A 12796-nucleotide genomic window follows, 5' to 3' on the forward strand; every position below is an offset into this window, starting at 1 on the left:
CTGAAGAGTCACACTAAGTGGGAATAAATAAGGAGTAAAATTAACCTGTCTGTCTGGGTCAAGTCTTGCTGCCAACTTAGTTTTCATGCCAAACATTTAAGAAAGAAAACAAAATAAAAACAGCTTTTGGTTTTCAGAGGTTTTTGGATTTCAGAAATCTAGAAATGGAATCATGGACCCATACTTGGATATAGGGCCTATCCTTCTATTCTGATGCAATTTAAAAAATAAGCTACTCAAGTTTTCTGTGCCTTATTTTCTTCATGAAATAAAGTAGGGCAAGTATCTTCAAAATTAGAAAATAAAATGTTCAAGTTGTTACCTCTTTCGTTGAGTTTTTTATTAGTAATCAGGAAACTGATTAAGAATAGTTGAACAGATTATTCAAACCAATTTCGGTATCCACTGAGTGTATCGCTCTAAATTATCCTTCAGGTTGGCACGTAGCACTCTTTCTTGATGATGAGGATCTTTAACAGTACCAGGAAGACGGAGACTTCAACTACAAACACAAGCCCAGACAAGTCCAGACAAAATAGTGACATGAATGGAGTTTGCTGTCAGTTTCCCAAACTCCTGACCTATTTATGCCACCCCCTCACATCTAGAACTTTACATTGTCCCCACAGCCCTGCACCCTGCCTGGTCCTGCCTCATTCAAGAGCCTGTCCTCCTGATTATACCCAACTTCCTGTCTCTAAATCAAAACCTGGTCTATGTCCCACTCCCTGATGACCCAGCTATTTACATTATAAAGTTAATAATAAATACACTTAATTCATGCAAATGTGTTAACAAGTTTATTGAGTCGATATGTTGCTCTCCTAGATCAGTGGTCCCCAACCTTTTTGGTACCAGGGACCAGTTTCGTAGAAGACAATTTTTACACGGATGGTGGCGGGGTGGGGGGATATATGATGGTTCAGGTGGTAATGTGAGTGATGGGGAGTGCAGAAGAAGATTCACTCACTCATCTGCCACTCACCTCCTGCTGTGCGGGCCTGTTTCTAACAGGCCTCAGAGCTGAACCGGTCCAAGGCCCAGGGGTTGGAGGCCCCTGTCCTAGATAACACAATTTCTATTTTGCCAGGGCCATTTCAAAGACAAAGCTGTAACCAACTAAGGTACTTAGGGGAAGGGAATTAACCCTAACTAAGAGCCTATTATTTTTCAGGCACTATGCTAAGAACTTTGCACAAGTTATTTCATTTAATCCTCATTTATTATCCCCATGACACGTTGGTATTATAAATGTAATTTTTTTGCAGGTGAAGAAATTGAGGCTCTGAGAGGGTAATTTGTTTAAGGTCACATAGCCAGTCAGCAGTAGCTTCAAGATGCGAACGCATCCTCTTTCCGGCACTCTGCCCTATGTCCTTAAAGAAGTAAGGCAATATAAACACCCTGGCCACCAGCAGGAAGAGGATTTTGAAATAGGCAGGGATTTGAGGCTCCCAGAGCCAACCACATTCTCCTGCTATTTCCTGCTTTCTAAATTTCTGTTTACCCCTTGATGCCCACTGATCATTATGCCAAACACAAAACTAGGAGGCCCATTCTCATTACAATTATAAAAAACCTGTACAGTGCTACAGCACTCATAAAATTCCCCAACGAGAGGACAAATGATTAGGGATGACTGCTCTGTGAGGTTCAAAGAGGGCAGTTCGTTTAGCATGAATGTAGAAGATGAACATAAAAATCAAAAAAGTATGGTCCATAAAGTGTCCTTGACACAAAATTAGCAGATAGAAAACACTCTGGAATTAGCTACTGCCAAATATACCCATGCTTGTTGCATGCTGCTTATACTGGTGTCACACTGAGGGGAAGCCTCACATAAACTCCATGAGGCCAGGAATGGTTTCACTGCTATATCCTCAGTGTGTAGAACAACGTCTGAACTGAGGCAACTCGATAAACATTTGTTGAACAAATGAATGAATTTCTTCACCTCCTTTCTCTGGAAGTCCTCATAGCCTCTTATCTCTTCCCCTCCTATATTTATCCCACATTTTCCAAATCTCTAAACTCTTCTCCCAGATCTTTAGTCCTTCCCTTTCTTCTTTCAGCAGAACCATGTTTAAAACAAACAAAAACATTTTTACTGGGTATATGTGTATTTCTAGTTAGCTGAGAAATGGAAACAATGAAAAGAGAAAACATATGGTAAATGCAGAGTACATTCAATTCTTATCAAATGCAGACCGATACATACTGAAATCATAGCAGCTGTGTTTATTTCATAATTTAGGCATTTGAAAAAAAAGTGCCATGTGTTTATTTTAATGTCACTTGATGTCAAGTTTAAAACATGAGTTTGTCTACATGTTTTATCTCTTTTCATAATCTTTTAATATTTAAATATAACCTAAATCCCTAATTCCTAGCCATTATCACATATCAATCTGGGTGGAGGTGAGGGAGTGGAAATCCCTCATAAACTGTGTGTTGACAGAATGCTCTAAAATATATTCTAACTATTAAAGTTGGAAAATAAATTTGGCAGCAACAATCTAAGCTTTGTTGTATTTCATAAAAAGATCTACATTTAAAGGAAATAAAAACATCACATGTGCAGTAGCACACAGAGTTGCTATGGGAACAGACTACATTTTTTATATTTACTCTTCAATTGTAGTAGATATGAGCTATTACGACCAAATAATGTCAACATCCATTTCCTCCTGATCATATAGAGGTCTCTGGAATAAGCTGTACTTACAATTCAAGGAATCCTCATTTTTTTAACCAATCTTCTTCTGTCTTTTCTAGAAATCATAATTAAAATACATATAATAATGATTAATATTTGCCATTGGGATTAGATTTACACCATCATTTAACTCACATAGGGACACTCCCCAAATGAGAAAAAACATAATAAACATAAATGTCAGTTTAAACATTTAAAGTATTGCTGTGTGTGTGTGTGTGTGTGTGTGTGTGTGTGTGTGTGTGTGTGTGTTTAGGTAGGAAAAAGGTCTCCACGGGAATGAGGAGAAATATGTACAAAAAAATGTATTTGGTTTTACTACCTGAGCACACAAACAAATCTACTTCTCCCACAGCTGTGTTTATATGAACAGTTAAGAAATATCTACTATCCTGAACTATACAATTCTATGTTTCACTAAACCTTGATTTTACTATTTATTTCAAAATGTACCTCTAGCATTGCCTTTGGGCACATTTAAGTCACTATCAACTAATGTAAACAGAATACCAGCCACCCTCTCCTCATTACATTACACAGAGAACTGGCTTTTCCAGAGTTTCTGTTACCTTTCTAACCTTCCCAACCAGTCCTCCTCCGGCTACCTGGAAAATTAACAGCCTGTCAGAACCATCATGGACCACCAGAACATACCAATAATGAGGTGCTTCCAAGTCAAGTAAATATGACTCTAATTTGTAGCTGTTACTTTATTATAACAAGATAAGATTGAGGGCTGGACAGGAGAAAAAGATGTAAAGAAGAATAAATGACTCTCCTAAAACGGGGACCTCAGTCACCCACAGTTGGCCCTTATACCAGCCTACACTACAACGAAGTTAGGGAATTAAATGCAACTTTCTCTTTGGGACTAACTGAAAGAAACATGCATAGATTATCCACCCATCCACATACATTCTTTCCCTAATTTAATACAATGGATGTAGCTCTTCATGTTACATTTGATGGAACAGGTTTTATTTTTTTTTTAAGAAACTAGTTAGAGGGCATTATGCTAAGTGAAATAAGTCAGAGAAAGACAAACATAATATGACATTGCATATGTGAAATCTAAAAAATATAACAAACTAGTGAATAAAACAAAAAAGAAGCAGACTCAGATACAGGGAACAAACTAGTGATTATGGGAGGCAGGGGCAATATAGGGGTGGGTAAGTGGGAGGTACAAACGATTGGGTATAAGCTAAGCTTAAGAATGTACTGTGCAACACAGGGAATATAGCCAATATTTTGTAATAACTGTAAATGGAAAGTAACCTTTAAAAATTGTATTAAAAATTTAAAAATCAATTTAAAAAAACCAGTTAGAGAAGGTCTGCTTTGAAAGCCATAAAAATATACCTCTACTGACGTCTTCCACTGCAAACAGATCATCTTCAGTGTCTTCCAGTCAAGAGGAACCACACAGTCGTCGGGCAACAAAGATTCTGTGAAAAAAAAAAAAAAGGGAACAAATTTCATCTCTAATGTCACACATATTTTTACCCTAAATATGAAGATATGCAAACATGATATCTAGACCACCATAATGATAAAAGTTTGAAGATATTTCAGTGATAGCTAAAGGAGTTAGTCTGTCTCAGATCTCTATTAGTAAACAATATTCAGACTCAATAAAAATGCTTATATATATATATGTAAAGTGGTATGTATCACAGTTCATATTCTCATGTAAGTACAAATATATACACATCAGTAGCTTCAAGTGGTACTGTCACAGGGCATAAAATTTAGGTAGACATCCTTTCCTGTGACATGTATAAAACACTGCAAGTACAGCAAGTTTAGTTTTCTTGCAAATTGCTCCTTCCACATAAGTGTGTCTGGGGGAAAAAAATCCTTACAATTATGATGCTCATAAGCAAGTCCAAACACTGATTTATACCTATCAGCCATACCAAACCATAGAAAATATTTTTCCTATACTCACATATCCCTAGCAACATGGGTAGTTTGGTTTCTTCAGGCCTATGTATGACTCTACTATATAATCCCACTGTGTCTGAAGAGCCCTAATACTAGAATTCATATGAGTTCCCTGTCTTATTTACAAGGTCATAGATACACCAGAGCTTTGCATGTCCAACCTAGGTAAACAAATTAGTTTACAGCCTCCACTTCCAGTTTTCTCCTTTCCTTTTTTAAGCATACACCATTTCCAAATGTAAAATTCTTTCCCTGTTTTTCCTTTAAATCATATTTGTATAAGCACTGCTTATAATTCACTACCATTTGGAGCCATCCCAGACAAAACCATAACCTCATATTCTCTTCAACAATCCCTTTAGTACAGCTAACCTGACTCATAAAATATTCATAAGCTTCTCATTTATATTTTCTATGTGCAATAATTCTGTTTCGTTAGTCTTGTCTCCCCATTTAGAAGGTAAGCTACTTGATGAATGAGGTCTATTTCCTCTAAAAAGCTTTCCAAAGCTTAATTAATGGATGCTGGATCATTATTGCTGATTATGATAGTACTGTGCATTCAAGGGAGGAGGTTTAGAATCTTTTCCCACTAGTGCCTTCATGCTTTCTGCTGCCAATCTAAGGCAGTGATTGTTAATATTTTGGGGTCATGGATATCCCTGAGAAGCTGTTAAAATCTATGGACTTTCTCCCAGAAAAATGGCACAAAATGACACAAAGAATTTTGCATACGACTGCAGAATATGGACTTTGGACTAAGATTCCCAACTTAAAATGACTTCCATTATCTTTTTAAATTCTCCAAAGCAAATGCAGTTTAATTTTTTAAATTGGTATGTTTCTTTGGTACATCTAGGAGGATGGAAAATTGCAGCAAACAGTTATGATGTGATTATTCACAAAGTTTGCAAAAATGATAAAGATGATGCCAGAACAGGTTGATAGTTGTGACTCCTCTGACTCTCAGATTTAGCTAATCTTGGGTCTGAGCTGAGTGGACCAAGTTTGTCCAGAACAGCAGAAGTTTAGGAGCAAAGTAAAAAACATTGGAAATCAAGCTGTTAGAGAACCCCAGGCTCCCTGGTAAGTACAGAAGAAAAAGAATATCAGAAAGATACAGGATCCAGGGATTGGAGCTTTACTTCTTGGCTCTTACAGCTTCTGTCCCCAAGGAAGGGGACACATGCAATTGCATGAAATCATTAAACACGTGCAATTGACTTACAGATAAGGAAAAGTTGGGATATGTGCCTCATTTCCTCTTTAAGATTTTTTTTTTTTTTTTTTTTTTTTTTCGGTATGCGGGCCTCTCACTGTTGTGGCCTCTCCCGTTGCAGAGCACAGGCTCCGGACGCGCAGGCCCAGCGGCCATGGCTCACGGGCTCAGCCGCTCCGCGGCACGCGGGATCCTCCCGGACCGGGGCACGAACCCGCGTCTCCTGCATCGGCAGGCGGGCTCTCAACCACTGCGCCACCAGGGAAGCCCAACCTCTTTAAGATTTTTAGCATCTTGCATAGGCATACTATTTAGCAGAAATTTACTTAGAATTTTACTTACAATATTAAAAAAATCATATTTTCACTTTTTTAAATTCAGATTTTTCACTTCCAAAAACAACAATCTTAAGAGCCCAAAGGAACTTTTCAAGTCAACCAGTCAGACTCCTTCCTAACCTTCTTTCCAGTACCCTTCTCAGACAGTTCTTAAAAATTAAATTCAACTGATTTCAGATATTTTTTCATCACTTAATCTTCATTGTCCCCCTTTTACTATTCTCATACCTATGAGCTATAACGTGAATGAGAAAGGAAAGGGCCATGAGCCAAACAAGGGAAATACAGAAAGCAGAAAGATTTTTCTTAAAGAAAGCAGTCCATCTCTATTTGTTACATAATCACTGTTTGCCTGTCTCATTCTTCATTCTTCCCACTGTCTGTTGAAACTGAGAGTCCAAGTATTCAACATGCTCAAAGACATTTCAGACGACTGGCTGTGGAGGTGGGGGGGTGGGGCATGACTCCACCGAGCACCATTTGCTACGTGTCCTCCACTTCCACCGCTGAAAAGTTTCGCAACATCAATTAACTGCATGAAATCACTAACATGAGGTAGAAACACTGCAAAAATTACTCGCATGTTAAATTGGACTTTTTATTTGTAACAAATAAACTCAATTTACCCACTGGAACTCCAGGAGATCCAAATAGCTTTGCTAGTTGAAAGGCAAACTTTTGTGATAATGGTAGCTCAAGGGAATCAAAGTAGTCAGTGTTTGTTAAATCTTGGTTTTCCTCCGTTTGTGAGAACTGTAATGGTTTAGGTTCTTCCCATGTCTCTAGCTTTTCATCAAAATTTCCATTTAAAAAGTAAAGATCAGAAGTGACCCTAAAAGAGTACAAAGTATCAGGTGGGCTACTTAAAATTTCTGAAGAAGTGAACCTTACATCATTTAGTTTATCATCTACTCTCCTCTGAGAGTTGAAAGTCAAAAACGGTTTCTTGCTTGTAAAAGATATCTTCCAAAAGCTAGATGTGTATTGTAGCATAAGTGAAGGAATGGGGCTTTTGTAAAAATACACAGAGTGCCTTAGTCTATTAAATAGCAGGTAATGAGAATAAAATTGTCCGCCAACATTTAGAAGAGAATCTTTGACAATGTCAAAGTAAAACCATGATGGATGATGACTGAAGGTCATAATGTTTTGCTTAATCTCTTCTTCATTATTTATTTCTGAAATTATATCTTTTTCTTCTTCCAAAATAATTTTTATTCCATGGCTTTCTGTTAACAATTCACATTTCCCCATTTCTTTTACATTGATATGATCCTGTCCCAGTAAGTTAAAGTTTGGTGCCAAACTGAAAATCCTTTTCTGCCTCCTTTTTTTATTCTTTGTTGAGTGTAAGGCATTCTTTAGGCTATCCAGTTTAAGGAAGTGGCTTCCAAAGATATCTGTCTCTGTGTCTATGATTGAATCTATATTCTCAGTTGGAGGTGATAAATCTTCATTTTCTATCGATAGCTTCTCTTCTATCAATGTTTCAGGACTGTGTGCTGGTCCTGATGCTCCTTCAGAAGGAGAGATCAATTTAATCAATTGTCCCCTGTTGTCAGGATGAGCCAGTTTTTGCCATCTATTTCTCTTTGGTCTCTGTTCACATATAAACTTACTAGGTCCCTCAGGCCAGCTACCAAAATAGGGTTGTCTATCAGAGCCCAACTGTAATTCTTCATCAGAGAAATCATTTGAGAAAAAAGCCCAGTAACTGTTTTTAGATGTATTTACTCCTTGTTCCTTTCTTAAAACTTTATCTGAAGTTCTGGATCCATATTGATGGTATAGACTTGTTTCATTCAGGAGACTCTTATCTACCATCTCTTTCTTCTGCATAAATGAGCACGGGGTTTCAACAAATCGGTCTTGGATATGTAATGCCATGATATCCCTACTTTCAATATGCTTTTCTACCTTTGTGCCAGGGCAGTCATCACTTGCTACATAGGAGAGATTTTGAGTCACTGTTGAATAAGAAACAGAGCTTTCATTTGGCATCAATGACAAACTTAGAAACAAGTCATCATCTTCCTTGGGGAGGAAATTCTTCGGTGTATTGTCCAACTCAACTACAGACATAACGTGTGGCAAACTGTTTTCAGAATTTATGTTTTCCTGCCTCTCATCTTTATGGACATTCACAAAATCTCCTACTTCATTTCTCAGACCACCAGTTAAGGAACACGCTGATTCTCTTCTGGTCTCTTCTAAGTCTTCCTCTTCACTCTGAGATGGGTCCTGATCTTCTGGTGTAAGATAACTTAAGGTTTCAAATGAGTTTTCCTCCATGATTTTACTATGACTGTTCTGCTTTTTTTTTCTTTTTCTGTTTCTCTTCTTGGCTTTGCTGAACCTGTGCCCAGTTTTCTTCAAATCTCTTTCTCTGAAATATAAAAGAATTAAGAAATTCATAACTTAATTAATTATATAACATTATAAACTAAACCATTATACTCAACATGCAGATATACAAATCATTAGTACAAGAGATTCTAAAGTGTGTGTCTATATTTAAAAAATCACTTTTGAAAGAGATATACTTTAATCCTCTAAATAATTGGGTTGGCCAAAAAGTTTGTTTTCAGGTTTTCCATAACATAAAAAAAACCCAAACGAACTTATTGGCCAACCGAATAAAAGTGAATACACTTTGAGAAAGTTACAACTCATTTTCACATACTCATTTCGTAAACCAATAACTTTATGAAAGCCTAATATTTTCCTTAAGATACTTTATATATATATCCGACCAATAAACAACTTGGTTATCCCAACATCTTGAACTTTGAAAAGTGAAAAGTGACAGGTATAGTGTAAACAGCACCACTTTAATGGCTCAAATAGCTAGATTTTCTCTAGACATAAAAACTTTGGCAATTAAGTTGCTCCATCAAACTGTAAAGAACAGGTGATAATGAGCAGTCAAGTTCAGTATTGGGATGATATGCTTCTAACTGCCTAGTGAGCAGTGGTTCTAAACCAGAGGCGCCGCCACTACTTTCTGGGGTGTGTGGAAATGTGTGAAGGCATTTCTGGTGGTCTCAATGACTGGAAATGTGTTACTGGCACTTGGTACTGAGGCCAAGGGTGTTAACCATCCTGAAATGCCAGGGACAATTCCACAGTGAAAAGTTATCCCACCCAAACGAGCAATAATGCTCTCATCAAGCACACTAAAAGTTCACGGTGCCCCTTAATTGAAGGCAATCTTTGATCCTGAGAGAAAAAGGAGGATTTAGGAAATTTTCTAATTTAGGATATAAAGGTTTAGTTATCTTCTCTTCCACAATGTACAGATGGAAACATAGTAAAATGTAGTGGAGGAAGGACAATAGATACAGCTGAGGAAAAAAAATCCAGGGTAGAGGAATAGGAAAATAAACACTTAAACAGACAAACAAACAAACACTGAAGCAGAGAGAGATAACGAGGAAAAGAGAAGTTGGTCAACTGGCTGGGCGTTGGACAAAAGAACTTATTAAAACTGCTCCAGCCTCTGGCCTGGTTTATTCCATCCCATGCTGCTGGGCAATTTTCAATAGTCAGGATCCCTGAATACTTTGTTCTTTGTCAACTAATTGCTGCTGCCCTTGTTTATATATTCCTGGATGCTGGTTTAGAAAGAACATTAAGGTTGTAAATCAACTACACTTCAATTAAAAATTAAATTTAAAAAACTTTTAAAAAAGAATAACATTAAGGAACAGTAAATTATTGAGAAGCAATTAAGATGGTATCTATAAAAAGGATATCAAGTAAAGAATGTCAACTTTGGCAGTAACTCTCCTTCATGGTCAGTTCTATCTGACTCCAATGAAAGAAAGGTCTAGTTGAAGTCTAAGACACAGTCAGTTATAAAATGCATACTGCAGACTAGTCTGTCATCCTAAAAAAAAACTCCACGGTCTTCGCGCAAACGTGAACCATCCTGTTGCAGGGAAAGGAGGAAAAGAATGAGCTGAATTTATTGTTGTTTTATTTATTGGCCTAAATGGTAAAATACTAAGGACGTAAGACTCACTTCAGGACTGGTGACTCTGTGGAGTTGAATACATTTAATGTGCAGTCCCTTTAAACAGCTCTCTAGTGCACAAGGAAGGAGAACTCTAATTTATGGAAATGGGGTTCCTAGATATGGTTCATCACAAAAGTGTTTATATAGCTCCTTATGCCACCAGGAATTATAAGGTTCACAATGCTACTTTGAAAATTGGCTTTAAAAAAAAAACCAGTGCACACTCACTATATGTTGAGATTATTTAATTGCTTTACATGTACTAACTTACCTAATCTTCACAATAACCATATGTGGTAAGACAAATGCTAGTTTTACTCCCAACTCAAAAAGGCAACTGAAACAAAGAGAAGCTGAAGAATCTTCCCAACTATAGCCACAATATAAAGCAGCATGGAGGTTCTTCAAAAAATTAAAAATAGAACCACCATATGATCTCACAATTCCACTTCTGGGGATATATGCAAAGGAAATCAAAACACTAACTCAAAAAGATATCTGTACCCCATGTTCACAGAAGCATTATTTGCAATAGCCAAAACATGGAAACAAGTGCCCATCAATGGATGAATGGATAAAGAAGTTGTGGTATATATATACAATGGACTATTATTCAGCCATATAAAATGAGGAAATTCTATCTTTTGTGACAAAATGGATGAAACTTTTAAGGCATTACAGTAAGTGAAATCAGCCAGACAGAGAAAGCCAAATACTGTATGATCTCACTTATATTTGGAATCTAAAACAAAATGAACAAAAAACTCATAGAAAAAGGGATTATATTTGTGGTTACCAGAGGTGGGGGTTGGGGTAAGGGGGAATTGGAGGAATGTAGTCAAAAGGTAGAAACTTACAGTTATTAGATAAATAAGTATCAGGGATTTAATGTATAACACAACGACAATAGTTAACACGCTGTATGATATTTAGGAAAGTTGTTAAGAGAGTAGATCCTAGGAGTTCTTACCACTGGAGAAAAATTTTTTTTTTAATTTTTATTGTATCTATATGAATTGATGGATGCTAACTAAACCTACTGTGGTAATCATTTCACAATATATGTAAATGAAACCATGATAGTGTATAGCTTAAATTTACACAGTGATATATGTCGATTATTTCTCAATAAAACTGGAAAAAAAAAAGAACAAAGAAGAATTTGCCCAGGGTCACATGGCTACTGGCAGGATTCAGACCAAGGCTGACTGGTTTTTGATTCTATACTCTTTAACCATTATACAAAATTGCCTCTCAACTAAAAAGGAGAATTTTACACTTCTCTTCTCTCTTTCTCTTCCTCCTCTCATCTTCAAATTCTCACATGTGCATAAACACAGAGATGTTTAAACTGGCAAGAGTTGAGTCCTTTTGAGGGAAGTAGCTCTTGGGCCCTGACTCCTACTATCACTACCCTAATAGTGTCTTGAGACATTTTTCTTGTTCTCTCTCTCTGTATGAAAGCAAACAAGGAACACCACCAGAAAGTGGGAGAAGGTAGTGTGGAGCAGGACTCATCTCCCGAATTGAAATTTATGTCAAGGTTTTATATGAGCAATGGGAAGACCAGGGTAGGTGGCCTATAACTTCGGCCGATAGACACAAGGGGCACCTCCTGGAGTTAACTCATTTGTCAAGGGGTAGAGGTAGTGAAGAGTGATCACATTCTGGATATATTCTGAAGGAAAGACAAGCAGGAATTGAAAACAAATTGGTTAGAGTATGAGAAAAAGATAATAATCAAGCATGGGTGCAAAGATTTTGGCCTGAACAATTGGAGGGATGAAATAGCCATTTGCTGATACACAGAAGCCTGTACAAGGTAGGGGTTTGGAGAAAGCGTTGCTAAATCAATTGACTCAAAGTTCAGCTCAGAGTCTTAACCAATAAATTAATCTGTCCCTATAGCAGAATTTTGAAAGTGGAAAAGATGAGGGCTTCTCTAACACTCCTCAAGGGTTCCTATGTTTTTTAAATGGATTACAATCTGATAGCTACTTTGAGAAAGGACCTGCCAATGATGAAAACTCATGATGCCTGCAGAGAATTTAACATGGATCATGAAAGAATGAGGTGGCTTAAAAGATAAACTATTAGAATCTAGGAGATCACGCAATTTATTAAGGCAGTTTGCTAAAAGAGTTAATCAAAGGAGTCTTAAGGCTTGGAATTTCAATTAAAAATATAATACAATGCTAAGGAAAATCCAAAGACTAACTTTATAAGGAAGTGTGTCAGAGACTTATTCTAGTTCTGCACCATGGAAGCTCTATATAGTGACCACACTTGTTCTAGTACTTGGAACAGGACTTCTGGAAAGAAAAAACAAAGCAATAACAGGGACTTGTGAAGCACCTGGGAGATAAGAGAAGTGATGGTGGTGATAACTTCTGTGAGAATGTATACATTGGATGTGCCTAATCAGTAGATGTATTTATGTATTTATGTATTTATTTTTATGTGGTACACGGGCCTCTCACTGTTGTGGCCTCTCCCGTTGCAGAGCACAGGCTCCGATGCGCAGGCTCAGCGGCCATGGCTCACGGGCCCAGCCGCTC

General features: G+C 37.2%; 1 protein-coding gene across 4 annotated transcripts in view; it reads right to left on the minus strand.

Moving 5' to 3' along the window:
• Nucleotides 1-315: 315 nt before the first annotated feature.
• Nucleotides 316-12796, minus strand: part of LOC131743441 (NEDD4-binding protein 2-like 2) — a 74453-nt gene continuing 61972 nt past the window's right edge. For 3 of the 4 annotated variants that reach the window (XM_059042187.2, XM_059042185.2, XM_067016554.1), the window contains 4 exons: nt 6847-8606; nt 4079-4164; nt 2726-2771; nt 316-502 (listed from right to left, as the gene is read on the minus strand). In XM_059042187.2, the coding sequence (XP_058898170.1) occupies nt 2748-2771; nt 4079-4164; nt 6847-8606 (1870 nt within the window). In that variant the 3' untranslated portion in view covers nt 316-502; nt 2726-2747. The remainder of the gene's footprint in view (nt 503-2725; nt 2772-4078; nt 4165-6846; nt 8607-12796) is intronic. The other variant, XR_010837230.1, reaches the window with a different exon arrangement.

The sequence above is a fragment of the Kogia breviceps genome, chromosome 16, assembly GCF_026419965.1.
Source record: "Kogia breviceps isolate mKogBre1 chromosome 16, mKogBre1 haplotype 1, whole genome shotgun sequence".
NCBI classification, from domain to species: domain Eukaryota; kingdom Metazoa; phylum Chordata; class Mammalia; order Artiodactyla; family Physeteridae; genus Kogia; species Kogia breviceps.